The sequence below is a fragment of the Marmota flaviventris genome, chromosome 18 (assembly GCF_047511675.1).
Source record: "Marmota flaviventris isolate mMarFla1 chromosome 18, mMarFla1.hap1, whole genome shotgun sequence".
Classification (NCBI taxonomy): Eukaryota; Metazoa; Chordata; class Mammalia; order Rodentia; family Sciuridae; genus Marmota; species Marmota flaviventris.
The window spans coordinates 29,261,949-29,281,249 of record NC_092515.1 but is presented as its reverse complement, the minus strand read 5'-3'; the positions used below and the strand labels follow the sequence as shown (position 1 = coordinate 29,281,249).

The 19,301-nt window shown below is 43.5% G+C and overlaps 1 protein-coding gene across 1 annotated transcript in view; it reads left to right on the top strand.

Annotated features, from left to right (window-relative positions):
• Positions 1-19,301, top strand: part of Abcc11 (ATP binding cassette subfamily C member 11) — a 66,073-nt gene that overhangs the window by 6,906 nt on the left and 39,866 nt on the right. The window contains 8 exon segments of the mRNA XM_027939006.2: positions 1,159-1,306; positions 2,759-2,992; positions 6,915-7,088; positions 8,411-8,558; positions 8,699-8,847; positions 10,137-10,244; positions 12,494-12,754; positions 15,756-15,827. Coding sequence (XP_027794807.2) covers positions 1,159-1,306; positions 2,759-2,992; positions 6,915-7,088; positions 8,411-8,558; positions 8,699-8,847; positions 10,137-10,244; positions 12,494-12,754; positions 15,756-15,827 — 1,294 coding nt within the window.

Sequence of the window (19,301 nt, the reverse complement as noted above, 5' to 3'; positions counted from 1 at the left end):
ACATGTTTAATTTTTTCATGAGTTCTTTGGTGCATTTTTGAAATGTATATCCAGTTTTTCTCCAAAGAAAAATGTTTTGGGGCTAAGCACAGCCACACCCACCTGTAATCCCAGCAACTCAGGAGGCTGAGGCAGGAGGATCACAAGTTCAAGTCCAGCCTCAGAAAAATACAAGGTCCTAAGCAACTTAGCAAAACAAAAAAATGAAAAGGACTGAGGATGTGGATGAATGGTTAAACGTCAAAAAGGTCGTTGTTTTTTTTTCCCCCTGTTTTTGTTGGTATAACACAAACATCTAAGGCACTGTTATCCAGGAATATTAAGATAAGGACACACTTTCATTTGGCTGATCCAACGCTGGGACACCCTTTGGGGGACTTTTTAAAAAGAGGCCAATCAGATTTGTTCTTTAAATGCAAGGTATGAACCCTATTTGGATCTTGACTCAGACACACTAGCTATAAAAATGTATTTTTGAAATAATTAGGGAAATTTGAAAATAGACAAGGAATTAAATAACATTAAGGAATTATTGTTATTGTGTTTACTGTGATTTTTTAAAAAAGTCTTATCTGGAAGAGATACATATTGAAGTATTTCTCCATGAAGTGATACGATGTTTGAGATTTGCTTTAAATACTCAAGAAAAGTTAGAGGGGAAGAAAGATGAAGCAAAAATATCAAAGTGTCGATAATCCTAATGATGAAGGATGAGTACTTGGCAGATTCCTTATTTTGCTCTCTCTGCTTTTGTTATGTTTGAAAAGTTCACCAGGCTCAGTGGTCCAGACCTGTAATCCCAGCCACTCTGGAGGCTGAGGCAGGAAGATCCCAAATTCAATTAAGCCTCAGCAGCTTAGTCAGGCCCTAAGTGAATTATAGAGACCCTGTCTCAAAATAAAAAGGGCTGGGATGTAGCTCAGTAATAAAGCTTCCCTGGGTTCAATCCCTAGTACCCAAAAAACAACAACCACTGAGAGAAGGAGGTGTGTGTGTGTGTGTGTGTGTGTGTGTGTGTGTGTGTGTGGAGAGAGAGAGAGAGAGAGAGAGAGAGAGAGAGAGAACATTTTTGCAGTAAATGTTTAGCTTGCAAGATCCAGAATAATTGAGTGACACATGCAAAGAGATTTCACTTGTCTCAATTTCCCTCTTTTCAAGACTTCATTGCCTTTGGGATGAAGAGGTCTCCAGGCGTGGGATTGAAAAAGCCTCTATGCTGCGAGTGATACTGCGGTTTCAAAGAACAAGGATTATTTTTGGTGTTCTTCTGGGCTGCTGCTTCTGTGTTACGAGTATATTAGGTCCAGTAAGTGCAGACTTGGTGAGGTTTTGGAACAAGGCTTTAGCGATTAAAAATAGAACAAGGGACATGTTCAAGTCCATGCCAGGAGTTGGGGATGTTTTTGTCTGTTAGCTGCACCCAGAAAATGAAGACCTTTGGAGGGCAGGAGAGCACGGTGGTTATCTGTACAAACTCTGTAGCCATTGCTTAGGTTCAAACTTTGTCTCTGAATTTCTGGGTGATTTTGGTCAGTTTAATTACCCTTTCAGACTCGGGTTTTCCTCATAGAATCCCCATAATACCCGCTCGTGTGAATGCAAAGCACAATGTCACTGGCCTCATAGTGTGACATTAAATGAGATAAAGGTGTAATGCACCTAGAACAAGGTCTGGTTCGGTATGGTTTTGCTGCTTTGAGAAATGTCTGAACAGCTCTGGGAATATAGGGAGTGGGAACTAATGGTGTCTTCTGGGTTCTGTGGTTGGGATGAATGGGCTCTATTCCTGGTCCTCTAGTTCCTCAGTCCAAGATGCTCCTTTCAGAGAAAGGGTCTGACTGGTTGGCTAGGGTCACATGCACAGGGGTTGGCCAGAGGGTGGAGCACTTTGATTGACAATCTAGTCCAGACTGCAAGCAATGGGGTCAATGAGTGTCCCCAGAAGAAAACTGAGACACTTCTACTGCTTTGGGGGAGAACGGATGTAGGTCAGGAAGAAACAGCTGATGACACCAAAGAGACCGCTGACCTGTGGGATAGTTAGCAGGCCAGGTGTTTTCCATTTGTTCCTCTAGATCCACTTGCCACCATTTTCTACCTTACCCTGTGCTCTGGGTGTGGGATCTATATGGGTTTCTCTGGCATTGGGTTGGGCTTGATCAATAACTCGTAGGAGGCTAGAAGGGAGAAGAGAGGGTGGACCACCGCTTCTCATGACCCGAGGTCCTGTCAGGTGCCCTCTTTTCATGTTTCCCTCTGCTGGGCCCATTAACTGCACCCCGCCCTCGCCCCTTACCTCTAGGGAAGAAGCAGTTCCCTGCTGTCTCTAGCCCAATAGTAGTCTACCATCCTTTCTTGGAGTTCCTAAGTTCTGCCCATGCCTTTGTAAATAGTCACTTTATTAACTTCTAAAATACCCAGTTGTGTGTGTGTGTGTGTGTGCATGTGTGTATGTGTGTGCACATCTGTGTGTGTGCACATGTGTATATGTATGTGCATGTCCCCTGTTTCCTTTCTGGACCAGCTCCGAGGTGGCAGAGCTGGGGGATTCAGATCTGGGTCAGTAGAATTCTCAAGTCTTCTCCAACTGAACTTTGCCCTTTTTGATGGTAGGATTATACCTGAGTCCATTTTGATCCTTCAGCAAATCCCCGACCTCAACCTTGACCTCCCCATCCTTCTTTCAGGAAATAAGTATGAAACAGGTGCCTGAAAGGATCGGGAGGTCCAAATGATCCCAACTCCTATTTCCTTTTAGATGCTGGTTATACCAAAGATCCTGGAATATTCTCAAGACCAATCAGGGAATATTGTCCATGGAGTGGGCCTCTGCTTTGCCCTTTTTCTCACTGAGTCTTTGAAGTCTCTGAGTCTGTGCTCAGTTTGGATCGTCAACCAGCATACAGGCATCAGGATTCGAACAGCCATTTCCTCCTTTGCCTTCCAGAGACTCCTCCAGTTGAAGTTTCTAACACACATCACCTCAGGAGAGGTAAGTGACTAGGGATGCGGACTTCCCTTCCCCTCCTGCAAACACTGCCTGGGGACAAAGGAGGGAGGAATGGGAGTTAGGGGAGGCAGAAGAGATAAATGAAAATAATTCTTAGGTTCAGCATTTAAAACCATTCACAATTGCCTCTGGGTCATGAAAATAAGTCAACAATAATCCAAGCTGCCACTTGCATTCAGAGTATTTGGAAAGAATCTATGTGTTCATTCGGCAGATAGTAACTGGGGCCTATCTGGGCCAAATTCTGTTCTGGGCACTGTGAACTAAAAAGGCACAAATCCCCTGTAGAAGCACTTTGGAAAGTGCATTCCCTAAGCCAACCTGGAGGTGGGGCTTGGGGAGGCCTGATAGTTTAGGGAGTTCTAGGGAAAAGCAATCATAGGCAACCTGAGTTTTAATATTCTTATGTGTGAAAGAGAAATACTTAAACCTGCCTGATTGATTGACTTTCCACTATTTGCTCTTGTTCTTCTTACAACTTAGCACAAACATTGATGAGACTAGAGGAAGATACTCCAACATGGACATGGGAAATTTAATTTCAATTTTCCTATTTTTCTATTGCTCACCAATTGCAATTGAGGAGCATAAATTACTTTTTTGTTTAAATCAGCATTTTAATTTTTAGAAAAGGCAGCCCTCCTGTAATAAGGGTTCACTTGATGCTTTGACTGTATCCCTTGTGGCTTTGAAACTTACCTGTTTTCTTTTTCCCAGTCTTCTTTTCCCTAACCTTGTCTTCCTGATCTTTTTTCCCCCTGATCTTCTCCTTCGTGATCTCTGCTCTTTAATCTCATTTTCTCTGAATTACCTCTTTAAAAGCCCCCTGTTCCTGCCGATGGGCAGAATCACATCCTTTGGGACAGGAGTCCCCTGGGTTTCTCCTTTGCTAGCAAAGCAATAAACCTTCTTTTTCCTTTTTCTCAAGACCTTGTCTTCATTATTGGATTGGCGTCAAGGATGAGGACCAAGCTTTCAGTGACAGTGCTTTGGCTCTTTCTCCTCGAGCCATCTCCCTTTATGATCTGGCCGCAGCCCCCTCATAATAATCGCTAAACTATGCTAAGGCAGACGTTGTCGCAAGAGCCTCGCTTGGGTTGCCTCAGTCAGTCCTCTGACCTCCTTCTCTCAGCACCATATCTTCCCCTATCCTCTCCTCAGCTCCTGGGTTGGCATCTTTCCTTCCATCAAGGCTGGACCAAACCTCCACTCCCCTCCCAATTCCCTCATATGTCAGACATATCCACCTGCTGGTCTTTAAAAATCTCACTCATCCTTCAAGGCCCAATTTAGATATCCCGTCCTTCCTGACGGTATCTCCAAAGCCTACCCTGGGCCCTATCCTTACTAAACCTTATAGTTCTTTTTGTACAAAGCTGGCTGCCCCCACTAAGATGAGCCCCTTTCAAAGACACAAGCCATTTCAGATTCACCTCTTAATCCCTCAAAAGACTCAGCATCTGAATTAGACAGATATCCAAAAAAACATCTATTAAACCATTTCATCAAGTAGAGGTTTTCTGTAAACTCAACAAGCTGAAAAACATGAGGTATTAATTGTAACCATTTCTACTATTATCACTCTTCACCATTTCATTAGCTCTGTGACCTTAGGTAAAATGTCCAGCCTCCTTGACACTATAGAAAAAGGACAGAACCAATCTCAAAGGCTTGTTGTCTCACAGGATCAAATCAGTTAGCACATGTGAAGCATGTAGAAAGCAAATAGTGATTCATTCGTGTGTCAATGGCGCATTTATTATTAGTTTCTCTTAGACCTTGAACTTGAAGGCTATCCTACCTTCCTGCACTTGACAGACAATTAAAGGGTCCAGGTTGCCCTTCTCCCTGTTTTTTCTATCCTTCTTGATGATATCTCCAAACCCTACCCTGGCCCTATCCTCACTAACCCTTATAGTTCTTGGCAAAGTTATCATAACAAGTGCTAAATTACTCTAAGTCAGACAGTGTTTCGGGGGCTTAACTTGTATTAGCTGAGTCACTCTCTGACACCTCTCTTGTGGTAGATTCTCTTGTTGTTCCCCTTGTCATAGAGGAGGAAAACAAGGCAGAGGTGGGGTGGGTAGCGTGTGCCAGGCCACATGACTGGTAGGCATCAGAGCCTGGATTTAGTCACAGTGGCCTGGCCTCTGACTCTTGCATGTAACTGCCTCACTAAGGGAGACCGGCACTGAGGCCTGCCACAGTTCCTTTCTGCATGTCTCTGTTCTGAGCACCAGCTGTATGCAAGACCCTATTTTCCCCAAACATCTTCACAGAAACATAAAGCAAATGGCCCATTTGAAAGTGGAAATGAACTGATTACCCAAGTGAGGGTTTTCTGAGAATTGCTTCTATACATTTTATTTTTAGTTTAGAAAACTCAACTGAATACATTCTCCTTGGGAAAAAAAAACAAGAAAAAAATAAACAGATAACTGGCAGTATAAGACAGATTTAGAGTGCTTGCCTCGCCAGCATGAGGCCCTGGGTTCAATCCCTACCATCACACACACACACACACACACACACACACAAATTATATAGAGGATGCCCTAGACGTGGTCTCTTCCCTTATGCATAGAGGTTAGCACCATTATCATTTCTCATTTTTTTGTTATATATTTTTTAGACTTCTCAAAGCCTTCTAGACATATGCAAGTTACTCATAGAAAATATGTTGTATTATATGTGTGTGTTTTACATAAATTCTACTACATTTTATGTATTTTTCTGCAACTTGTTTTTAACTGATAGAAAACCTCATTAGGTTTTAGCTTTTCATGTTAGCACACATAGATTTTCTTCGTTCCTTTTCAGTGACGCCTAATGATAATTACAGTACTTTCAGGGTCCAAAATAAATTGCTTTATGGGCATTATCTTACTCAGTTCTCAAAGTAAATTATGAAGTAGGTTGTATTATTATTATTATCTTATTTTGCTGATGAGGTCCAGAGGTACAAGGAGTGTAAGCACTTGTCTATGGTTCCACAGCTAGTGAATGACGAGTCTGGGACATGAGATCTGGTTGTTTAGGTTCCAGGACCCAATGTTCCTAGTGCTTCTGGGGTGGACTTTTTAACCTCTCCTCACCAAGGACATGTAGGATGTGTCCAGGGTTTGGCTGGGATTAGCAGTGCTTCGTGAACATCCTGTGCATGCTTCTCCAACACGTGTACATGTTTTCCCAGCAGAGAAATGAAACTGTCAGATCACATGTTCTGTATAATTTTTATTTGGAGGTAAATTGCCTCCAAATAACCAATGTATGCCATCTAATGTGCTTTAATTTTTTTTTAAAGGCTCGGGTTGGGACCTAGTCCTGTGAACTCAAAGGAGATCAGATGATATTAAAAGGAAATCATTTCTTAAGCCATTCAAATCGGTAACTTTGTAGGACATGAATGAATTGTTTTCTGGATTTGGAATGTCAGTTTTTATATGACATTAAATCTGTATGACATATGAAATTAAATTAAATATGACATTTACATGTGGAGGGAGGACAGTGGGCAGAAGAATCTATAGCAAAAATGAAGGATCAAGAGATGATGACTCAGTTAATACTATTAGTAGTAAAATAATGAATATAATAGACGAGTAGAATAAAAGCAAATATCTGAAATCTAGACATTTTAGTGATAATAATAGTAAAAGATATCTTTAGTTGAGTACAATTTGTGTGCAGACACTTTGTATTTCATTGAAATTCCCACAAAAACATAAGAAGCAGGTATAATTACTTTGGCTTTGCAGTTGGGAAGCTGAGGGTCAGAGTGGTAAAGTAGCTTGTCAAGGGTCACATGTCCAGTCAGAAGAGGTCCTTTACCACTCTGACCATCTGCCATCATGTCCTGGTATTAGAGAGGTGACACCAGTGCCATGGGCTTGCTGTCTTACAGGCCATCGGCTTCTTCACCAGTGACCTACACTACCTGTTTGAAGGGGTGTACTATGGCCCCATGTTGTTGCTCGCCTGTTCCTTGCTGCTGTCCTGCAGCATTGCCACCTACCATATCCTCGGACCCTCTGTGCTCATTGCCACAGTTTGCTATCTCCTGATTTTCCCATTGGAGGTAACATCTTTCGTGTTGGACACCCCCTAGAATTCCCAGGGTTCTGGAATCTAGGATCCCACTGAGGGGGGCGGGTGTTGCCTCTTGGTCATTCCATTGAGGTCAAGATCCAGCTTTGAGTCCTACTGCCAACCGTCCTCTGGCCACCATGCTTGGTTAATAAGTACGGTGTGAATGTGATGTGTGAGGCCTACCTCTTAGGCTTCCCCAAAGGATTATGTGCTTCACAGGCTTTTCTTGATGGATGACCTCTGTAGAAGGTGCTTATTCCTTCCACCTGGTAAAAAAAATGTAGATGGCATAGTATAACAGGGGAAAGTGAACAAATGTGCTGCCAAGATGCTGCTGAAATAAAATCAGACAAAGCGGAAGTGACTCTGAATGGCTGAAATTGAATGTTTTCCTCCCACGGCACAGTGACTCTCGTAGGAAGGGATTGCCATTATAGGGGCTTTCGGTTTCTGAAGGCAAAAGAGCTATATTTCTGTTGAGCTAGCCACAGCCTGGCTTGAATCCCAGGAAAGAAAGGTCCTCAGGCTGCCCTAAGACTTGAGGTATCTGTAGGAAAAACTTTTAACAGGGACCAGCAACTAAGAGCCATAATGGATTCACTCAGTGCAAGATTACACTCAAGTATTCAATTCACATATGAAGTTTACAGTTTACATTTTCCCTTTTATTTTTGTACTGGGATTTAATCCAGGGTGCTTAACCACTGAGATATACCCCCAGACCTTTTTTATTTTGATAGGATCTCCCTAAGTTGCTTAGGGCCTTGCTAAGGTGCTGAGGCTGGCTTTGAACTTGTGACTCTCCTGCCTCAGCCTCCCGAGCTGCCGGGATCACAGCTGTGCCCAGCTGGAGTTTACCTTTGAAAATACAATTGGCCCTCTTAATCTGCAAGTTCTGTATCCTAGGAATCCATGAACCATGGATGGAAAATATTTGGGGAAAAAAACTGCAGCTGTACTGAGCATGTGTAGATTTTTTCTTGTAATAATTTCCTAAACCATACTATATAACGACTATTAACATAACCTCTACTTTGCATGAGGTACTCTAAGGAATCTAAAAGTGATTTAAAGTATCTGGGAGGATGTGCATAGATTATCTGCAAATACAACCTCATTTTATATAAGGGACTTGAGCATCTGTGGGTTTTGGTGTCCTGGTGGGGTGTGTGTGTGCTAGAACTAATCCCCCAAGGATAGTATGAAGGAGCAAGCGTATTCCCAGTTACCCTACCAATGCCAGACTAAATTCCCCTGTCCTTGTTAATAGCCACTCTTGTGCATTAACACACTTACTGCACCCTGACTCAGGTATTCCTGACCAGAATTGTCATGAAGACTCAGGATCACACATCTGAGGTCAGTGACCAGCGCATCTGTGTGACTAGTGAGGTTCTCACTAGCATTAAGCTGATTAAAATGTACACATGGGAGAGACCATTTGCAGAAACGATTAAAGGTATGTAAAGTTTGTTTTTCTGCTCAGAGACTGGTGATGCCATGGTGCTCCAAGCCCATCACCTCTGAGGAATTCTTTCAAGCTTTGGGAGATGCACTGGTGCTTACTTATGATGTATTTATTTTCTTCTTATCTCCCAGACCTAAGAAGGAAGGAAAGGAAACTATTGGAGAAGAGTGGTCTCATCCAGAGCCTGACTACTTCCACCTTGTTCATCACCCCAACAGTGGCCATAGCAGCCATGTTTCTTGCTCACACATTCTTGGAATTGAAACTCACAGCTAATGAAGTAAGTGTCTTGGTGCTCTGTCCCCCTCCAAATAATGATGTGGAATTTTCACATGTGTCCTTCTTAGCCCACGACTTTCAAAGACGAAAGCTTTGCAAAGGGATACTCTACGTTGATTTTGTTTTTCCAGATGATTCAAGCTTTTTTCCTTCTCAACCCATCTGAAAAAGTGACATCTCTTGCAGAGCAGCAGTGGGTGGGAGGGACCCTCTAGAGGTGCTGAGAGGTACATGTGCGGTTAAAACCCTGACCATTCTCACAAAATCTGAAGGATGAGAATTCCAAATGGAGGAGTTTATCTGATCCCAAAATAAGGGCCCTGGAACTGCACTTTGAATGGGAAGATGTAGCTTCTTCAGTCTTTCCCTTTGTGGCCTGACCCTGGCCCCAAGAAGCAGCAGCTGCCTTTCATGATAAGGAATCCAATTCCTCAAAGAGAATAGGGCAGGATGCCACTTGTGGAGAATGATAATGCAGTCAGGGAGGTGAAGAGATTGTACCTGAAGCAAGAGGGAGGAGTCTTTGAGAATCTGTGGCCAAGGTGCGTGCTCCAGGCAGCTGTCACCTCTGCTTGACACTAGAGAGCCACCCTGAGAAGTCTGAGTGTGAGGGTGGGTTGGGGCTTGGGAAGAAAAATGTTCAGGAGGACTTTAGGGTCCCACAGCACTCATACCAAGTATGAGCAGACCAAGGCACTCAGCACCATTCAAGTTTATCTGTAGATTTAACTTGAAGAAGAAAGGAGTGGAGATGGGCATAGATCAGAAGGTCCTGAAGGCACCTACCTGGGAGGTCCTACTCTGAGAGCTAAGAGCCTGAGGTGGTTTGCTGTATCAGAGTGGGGCTTGCATCAGGCATGAAGGATAAGGATATTTGGGTTGTTAAAGAGGAAATAAGCATCTAAGGTGAAGAAGAAAGAGGACCCTGACTGTGGTGATAGTACCATGCTACATGGACAGTAGATAATATTCTCTCCAATGGATTTTTTCAGGGTCTTCTAAACCTTATTCCTGTACTGACTTTGGTGTCCTATGCCAATGAGGACATTGAGCAATCTGCTCAGGGTTACAGAATTACCCAGTGACTAAGCTGCAACAGGGAGGAGGTCTTCTAACTATAAGACTCCAAGACAAGTGTTCCTTCCTCCTCTTTCTCAGTCTCTCCCAAACACCAGCTTGGTAGAAGCTGTTGGGTGGCCCCGTGGCTTGAGACTCAGGGAGAGGAGCCCCAAGAAAGGCAGAAAATGTGAAGGACTGAGACCCTCACTATCTCCTCCCGCTCTGATCCAGGCTTTCATATCAGTGGCCACTCTGAATCCCCTGCGCCTGGCAGTGTTCTTCGTGCCCTTTGCAGTCAAAGCCCTCATGAATTCCAAGTCTGCAGTGGCGAGGTTCAAGGTGAGTGGAGAAAAGACTGGCTGCATGGTGCTCTACTGTAGAGATTATTTGTCTTCGTCCCCTGCGATGCTCCTCCTGATTATGTCCCTGGCCAAGGTGGAGGAGAGAGGCATTAGCTATCTCAATGACCTCCTGTGCTCAGGCTGGGGCAACAGATGAATCAGGGCAGGTCCCGGTCCCCAAGGAGATCTTAGGGTAGTGAATACAAGCTAGGTCTCAGACAGGTCTGCAGCCCTGATCCAGATTTACATAGGATGGCCTTGATAGTTTTACTTAAACAAACAAACAAACCTGAAAACCAAACTTGTATTTGTTGTTGGTCTTTAAAAACTTGGAAAATTTATACGAAAACCCAAATTTCTGAATTCTCTTGAATAATCCGAAGATCTGGCAACACTGGGTCACATTCTCCTATAGCATGAAGCAGCAGGAGCTGAGGTGAGCAGCTAGTTCCCTATTTAGATGGGGTGTTTGGATACAGTTTGCTTGCAGACTCCACCATGCCCTATTGCATCTCTGATGTCAGGGCTGCATCTTATTTACCATTTGTCCTCTTAGAAATGGTCCACTTATTCATAAAGCTAGTCTTGCTCTAACCAGCATTCGAGTTGGGAAACCCTAATTTAAACCAATATTTAAAAGACATTTCATAGTCATCCTACTTTTAAATGCATACAATCCCCAGTCTGTATCATCCGTCCATCCATCCATACATATATATGTCTGTCTATCCATTTATCCATTCATTCATTCAATAAATATTTATTGAGCACTTACCACATGTTAGGCACTTGAGAATACTACATTAAATATGACCAATAGTGACTGTTTTTAGGGTGTTCCAATCTGGTATTGGAAACAGATAATTAACAAGTAAACTAATGATGAAAGAGTATTATATCAGATCACAAGAAGAGATATGAGGCTGCCCCGTAGCTTTCAATTCAGAAAGCCAGCAAGGGGTGATGGGGGATTAAGACAGACACACAAACATTTAGAGAGAAAAGTGGAATCAGGTGGGAAACTGATCTCTGGTTGGGAGAACAGTGACCCAGAGCTGGCTCCACATGTTTATTATATAGGTTTTATCACCAAAAGGTTATTTGTGGGAAGTTTCTGCAAAGCAGGCAGGCTTGAAGGTCCCAGCAGTGATGAGTCATTATATTTATTTTGCTATGCTCAGAATCCTCTCTCTTTGGGAGCTAGTGTCTGAATTTCACTGAAAACTCTGAGCTTTTGTACAGAGTTTTGCTCAGGGCAGCGTCGCTATAGCAACTGGACAATGTGAACCCGTACCTTGGCGTGGGGGGATCCCAGCACAAGCACACCACAACCACGAGACAATCAGACACCTTGATCCACATCACCGCTCCCCACATGAGGCCAATCCCACTGTGATGTTCTACAGAGAATTTTGGGGAGGCCTGGAGGGAATTGTGGAGAGCCTGGTCAGGGAAGGGCCCTCTCCCAAGGTGATTGTGAGCTGAGTCATGATGACTAGGCAGAGGGAAGAGCAAGTCCTATGGCTGGATGAACTTGGCTTGTCTGTGTAACACAAAGACAGTCTGTACTTGTCAACAGCCCCAAGAGCTCCTCAGAAGCTCCATCAGGTCCCTCCCATCCCCTCTTCCTTATAGAGATTGTCCCTCCGTCCTCCCCTTCTTATTTGTTTTCACCCATGGGGTGGGCAGACATGAAGAATCCATAATCTGGGCTTAGAGGGTGAGTAAGGGCATCCCAAATGTCAATAACCATCCTTCTAGACCTCTGTCTAGGCTGATCTTCAGGTAGAGATAGACAAATATCACTTGGCATCAGTGAGATCATACTCCCAGCCACCTTTTTTTTTAAATGCCAGAAATTATGTAGCTCAACCCGAGTATTTTACAGATAGGGAGATGGAGACACAGAGAAGTCATTTTTATTTTTAATTGTTACACAAAAAGTTTAATTAGAAAATTGTATATGAATCCCACAAGACCATGGCTAGCAACCCTTGGGATAGGTATGGCCTTCATCACCGGGTAGCCAAAGTAGTACGGAAGGAAGGCCCCGTGGTCTAAAACTGTCACCAACACAGAGACTGACCTTCTCCCAGTTGGTGGTGATACTTTTAATTTTTAGTGCTTATTAGAAGTTCACTAAACCATATCAACCGGCAGGTCAGCAAAACTGGATATGCTTTCCTACTGCACAGAAGAACTGAACTCCCTCTCCCTCCCTCCCTCCCTCCCTCTTTGTCTTTACAGAAGTTTTTTCTCCAAGAGAGCCCGGTTTCATATGTCCAGGCATTGGAAGACCCCAGCAAAGCCCTGGTTTTGGAGGAGGCCACTTTGTCTTGGCGACAGACTTGCCCTGGGATTGTCAATGGGGCTTTGGAGCTGGAGAGGAGCAGACACGTTGCTGAGGGGGTGCCCAGGGCTCAGCCAAGTTTACATGCCCTCAGGCCAGAGGATAAAGAAGGGAGCTTTGGCCCAGAGTTGCACAAGATAAACCTAGTGGTGCCAAAGGTAGCCTTGACCGGGTCACGCAGACAGGCCTGCTGCCAGGCTGGCAGGGCCCCAGGCTGGGAGCTGGGCCAGCACTCAACTAGTTCCTTGACTAAAACCTGCCTTCTCCAAGATCTCCCTTTAAAATTCAAATTTTGCTTGAGGTATAACTCAGTGGTGTGTGAGCTGGGGCTCAGTCCCCAGCACAGGCCATCCATAGCACCCCCCACAACTCAAAATACAATTTCTTTTATGAAAGGCCAGTCCAGGACATCTTTCATACTTCAGTGTGAATTAATCAATCTTCTACATTTGAGGGGAGAATAAGCAAGACCCAGAATAATATGGAAGTACTGTGTGCTTGTCCTTGGGGGGAACAAAGGACACAGAAAAGAAAAAAGGGGAAGGAGAATAAACTAACATTTATAAAGTTCTTAGTATAAGCCAAGTACTGTCCTACATGGTTTAATCTGCTTATTCTGTGAACTCACCTTGTCTGGCTCCTTCTCTGCCTACTGTTTACAAGAGTGAGCTTCCTTTTCTCTCTCCTTCTCACCTCTGCTCCTCTTCTCTATTGTCTATTAATATTATATTAATATCTAATAATAAATTTAAAATAGATGTAGTAATTGATCTCTATCTGGTGATGAATATAATATCTAAAATTGATATTACTAATAGTAATAGTTATTAATATCTGCTATCTATCTACTTATACTTTCTCCCTTGGAGATTGTCTTTAGTTCCATGGCTTTAAATTGCATCTCTGTGCTCTTATCTTGAGCCTGGCAGTTTCCCTTTGGCTTCAGCCTCAACTGCATATTTAATCTGTCTCTGAAATGTCAAGCTAACATTTCAAACAAAACAGGGTCTTTTTTTTTAATCAGTTTGAATATATTTTTATTTATTTTTTATTTAATTGATTTTATTTTTTTGAATACACAGTGGAATGCATTACAATTCTTATTACACATATAGAGCACAATTTTTCATATCTTTGTATATAAAGTAGGTTGACACCCAATTTGTGTCTTCATATATGTACTTTGGATAATGATGTCCATCACATTCCACCATTCTTGCTAATCCCCTGCCCCCTCCCTTCCCCCCCCCGCCCCCGCCCTATCTAGAGTTCATCTATTCCTCCTATGCTCCCCCTCCCTACCCACTATGAATCAGCCTCCTTATATCAGAGAAAACATTCGGCATTTGTTTTTTTGGGACTGGCTAACTTCACTTAGCATTATCTTTTCCAACTCCATCCATTTACCTGCAGATGCCATGATTTTATTCTCTTTTATTGCTGAGTAAAATTCCATTGTGTATATATGTCACATTTTTTTTTTTATCCATTCATCTATTGAAGAGCATCTAGGTTGGTTCCACAGTTTAGCTATTGTTACTTGTGCTGTTATGAACATTGATGTGGCTGTGTCCCTGCAGTATGCTGTTTTTAAGTCCTTTGGGTATAGTCCGAGGAGAGGGACAGCTGGGTCAAATGGTGGCTCCATTCCCAGATATCCAAGGAATCTCCATACTGCTTTCCATATTGGCTGTACCAATTTGCAGCCCCACCAGCAATGTATGAGGGTGCCTTTTTCCCCACCTTTTCGCCCACACTCATTGTTCTTTGTCTTCATAATAGCTGCCATTCTGACTGGAGTGAGATGATATCTTAGAGTAGTTTTGATTTGCATTTCTATAATTGCTAGAGATGATGAACATTTTTTTCATATATTTGTTGATTGATTGTATATCCTCTTCTGAGAAGTGTCTGATCAGGTCCTTGGCTCATTTGTTGATTGCGTTATTTGTTTTTCCGGTGCTTAGCTTTAACTTTCACCTTTTCTGAGCCAAATCTTCCCCATCTCAGGAGATGACACTACCATTTTTCTAGCAGCTGAGGACGTGGGAGTCAAACTCAATTCCTTCATTTCCCTCCCACCAACCCAATCGATCAGCAAGCCCTGTCACTTCTGCTTGGACATCTCTCCAGAACCCAGCCACCTCTCACCACAGCCTGCTCTACTGCCCTGGCTCCAGCCACCACCAGGGCATTTCCAGAACTTCCTTATGAGCCTCTCTGCTTTCATGTTTGCCTTCTTGTGATCTCTTACCATGCAGCAGATAAAAGGATCTTTCTAAACTATAAGCCAATTCAAGCCACTTTCCTGCTTAAATTCAGCAACTTCTCACTGCCCTTGTGTAGAGCCCAGGTTTCCTCCAAGAGCTGCCTTTGAACCCTTCCCCCATTCACTTCCTCCCTTTCAGCTCCACCAAACTTTTCTCAGCTCTTTGGCATCCAGCCTTGTTCCAGCCTCAGGACCTTTGCATCTCCTGTGCCCATATCCTGGAACGCTCTTGCTCCAAATCTTTTTGTGTGTGGCTCTCATCACTCAGGGCTAAGCTGCAACAACATCCACTCTCAAGAAGGCTTCTCCATACGACTAAAACCGTCTTAGCCTCCAACAAATGCTCTGTCATAAGAACTGATTTCATCCTACTTATATCAATTATTACCTCAGATTTTTGCAATCAATAGATTGATTGTTCTGTCTCTCCCCCCATGTACTAGAATTAAGATCACAGAAAATTCCTTTATCTATTACTTGATAAAAGAAGAAACTCAAATGAATATTTGGTGAATAGATGAATGAAGAATGAGTACGTTTGTGAGTTCTCTGAGATTGGCTTCTTTAGTCCCACTTTACAGATGAAGAAACTGGAGGCCAAGTGACTTTCTCAGGATCAGAGTAGAGTAGATGCCAAGCAGAACAGGGTAGATGCCAATCTGGAATTCAGGCTCTTTTAGTTCCTCTCTGCCACTCGTGTGGAATCCCTCCCTCTGCCCATCCTGTCTGCACAGACTGAACTCGAAGCTCTTGAGCTTTGCTTGTCTAGAGGTTTGGGAGTGTGTGTGGTTATTTTGTTTCCTGTTTATCATTCTGTGTTCCATCCACCCTCCCTGGGCCAGTGGGAAGGTCAGGCCACCCCAACCTGCCTGTATCTCTTGGCTTTGCAGGGGATGATGTTAGGGGTCTGCGGCAACACAGGGAGTGGCAAGAGCAGCCTGCTGTCAGCTATCCTGGGCGAGGTAAGTGACTTGTGGCCTCTTGCATTTCCTCCCACAGGTAGTCCTATAGCTCCCACACCCGAGTGTCCCCAATAAGGCTTATTGCCACTTTCTTCCTGAGCAAGTAGGATTTTTTGGTGAATTGCCCAGTTGTGCATGTGCCGTGGGAGTGAGTTATAAAGCCTCTATCTCCTAAGCAGCACCTCCCACCCTCAGGCAGCGCTGGTGGGGGTGACCGCCACTCAGCTGCCTGGAGACCTCTCTCACCTGCTCTCTGTGATGATACGGGGTGCTCCATGGTTTAGGGTGATAATCATTTCCTGAAGCCAAACTCATACCACTGAGTAGTGGGACTTGACCCTTGTTGGGCAGCATTAGGAGCAACAAGGATAGGACACAGCATTCTTTTTGTTTACTTTTGAGACAGGACCTCACTATGTTGCCCTGGCTAATCATGAGCTCCTGGGCTCAAGCCATCCTCCTGCCTCAGCCTCCAGAGTAGCTGGGATTATAGGTGCAGAGTTGACCCATAACTTATGGGGCAATCTTTTTTTTTAAATGTTTTTATTAGTGCATTATAATCACGCATCACAGTGGAGTTCATTGTGACATACTCACATATACACAAAACACAATTTACTCCAATTCATTCCCTAGTACTTCACCTTTCCCTTCCTGCCTCCCTCCCGCTTTGTGATGGGACAGTCTTATTCCATCAGTGGAATCTAATGTCTGCTGAGCACCTCTGTCTTTGAGATGTAAGCCCCCAAGTCCTTTGCCTGTGGACGTTTTTGAGGTCTCTTTGAAGCCATTAAGACTTATGGCTCCGGCTGGGGATGTGGCTCAAGCGGTAACATGCTCGCCTGGCATGCGCGGGGCGCTGGGTTTGATCCTCAGCACCACATAAAAATAAAATAAAGATGTTGTGTCCATCGAAAACTAAAAAAAAATAAATATTAAAAAATTCTCTCTCTCTCTCTCTCTCTCTCTCTCTCTCTCTCTCTCTCTCTTCTCTCTCTTAAAAAAAAAAAAAGACTTATGGCTCAATATACCCTATCTTCACTTTCCAAAATAACACTCAAATCCCTGCCCCCAAGTCACTTAGGGTCACATTGCACACCTGATAGCAAACAACTTAAAATGCCCACAACACCTGGCAGGCATTTGTGGTCACCTCCATGAGATGCCTCTCACCTCTTCTTCCCACACGGACCCAGCTTCACCCAATCCTGGAGCATCTCTCTCTTCCCACTACTTTCTTTACCTATCATCCCCTTCCCACAACGTCCAGAGAATTAACAGTTTTTCTTCCTTTATTCAGCTCTTCCCTCAGCTCCTTCCTCCAAATGTCCACAAACTCACCTCCTTGGACTGTGGTGCTGTCATCAAATAGCAATTCTCTCCTATACTTCACTCTGACAGCTCCTGGTCTATGTGCTCCTGAAGTTTGCTATGCTCCGTTTGTGATGGCCTTTCCCCAGCTCCCCTGCAACTGGGGAGAACAAAGACTACACTAAAAAAAAAAAAATTAAACCAGGCATAGTAGTGCATGCCTGTGATACCAGTGACTGGGAGGCTGAGGCAGGAGGATTGCAAGTTCAAGGCCAGCTCAGCAACTTAGCAAGACCCTGTCTCAAAAAAAAAAAAAAAGGAAAGAAAGAAAGAAAAAGAAAAAGAAAAAATGATTTTAAGAATATACATACCTGGCTGTATCCTAAAAACTTTTCAGTATTTTCCTAAAATCCTGCTAACAACCTCAGGAGGTGGGTGACTTGCTGTGGCCTGTTTACAGATGATGAGCAGATGTAGGCTGCAGGGAGGGGGTGAGCCAGGTGTACTGAGGCTTGAGCTTTCAAGGACACCTTTCTCCATGGCCTCAAGTTTGCTAGTTTCCTCTGCAAAGGAGTCAATCATCACTTTCCTTCTAATAAAGGAAAGCAGAGATGACATTTAGAAGTTTTCCTCTTATTAACTAAAGCCTAACTCCAAATTAAAAAAAAAAAAAAAAAAAAAACACCACAGGATCAAAATGAGAAAGGAGTAAGGACCGAGGGCCTCCTGGATGGCAGGCATGGGGTATGATGCTCCTTCTTTTTTCTTTTTCCAGTACAGGGGTTGGATCCCAGGCCTCCCCTATGGTAGGCAAGTGCACCACCACTGAGCTGCATCCCTAGCCCTTTTTATTTTATTTTGAGACAGGGAGATGGGGGTCTCACTAAGTTACCAAGGCTGGCCTTGAACTTGCGATCCTCCTGCCTCAGCCTCCCTAGAAGCTGGGATTACAGGCCACTCCATTTGGCCTCTTTTTTTTAATATTCTTTTTTTATTTGTTCTTTTTAGTTATACATGACAGTGGAATGTATTTTGATACACATACATGGAGTATAACTTCCCATTCTTGTGGTTGTATATGATGTGGAGTTACACTGGTCATGTATTCATATATGAACTTAGGAAAGTTATGTCTGATTCATTCTATTGTCTTTCCCATTCCCATCCCCCCTCCATTGCCCCCATTCCCTGACCCCGTCCCAATACAGTGAATCTCCATTTCTCCCTCCCTGTCCTCCATTGTGAATGAGCATCCTCATAACAGATAGAACATTTGGATTTTGGTTTTGGGGGACTAGCTTATTTCAACTTAACATCATAGCCTCCAGTTTCATCCATTTACCAGCAAATGCCATAATTTCATTCTTCTTATGAAGATTGTATAGCTGCATCACTATAGTGTGCTGATTTTATACCTTTGGGTATATGCTGAGGAGTGGGATAACTGGGACAAATGGTGGTTCCATTCCAAGTTTTCTGAGAAATCTCCATACTGCTTTCCAGAGTGATTGCACCAATCTGCAGTCCCACCAGCCATGTATGAGTGGACTTCCCCACCCCATCCTCACCAACCTTTATTGTTACTTGTATTCTTTTTTTTTTTTTTTTTTTTTGGTACCAGGGGTTGAAATCAGGGTCACTCAAATACTGACACATCCCCACATCCCCAGTCCTATATATATATTTGGAGACAGGGTCTCACTGAGTTGCTTAGCGCATTGCTCAGTTGCTGAGGCTGGCTTTGAACTGGAGATCCTTCTGCCTCAGCCTCCTGAGCTGCTGGGATTATAGGAATACAAGTAACAATATCCACTGTGCCCAGCTATTGTTATTTGTTTTTTTGATAATTGCCATCTGACTAGAGTAAGGTGAAATCTCAGTGTAGTTTTAATTTGCATTTCTCTAATTGCTAGTGATGTTGGACATTATTTCATGTATTTGTTGACTTCATATTTCTCCTTCTATGAAGTATCTATTCTGTTCCTTTGCCCATTTATTGATTGGGGTGTGTGTGTGTGTGTGTGTGTGTGTATGTGTGTGTGTGTGTGTGTGTGAATGCTCTATCTGAGGTGCAGGTGGCAAAGATTTTCTCCATTCCGTAGGCTTTCTCGTTACATTCTTGGTTGTTTCCTTTGCTGTGAAGCTTTTTGGTTTGATACAATC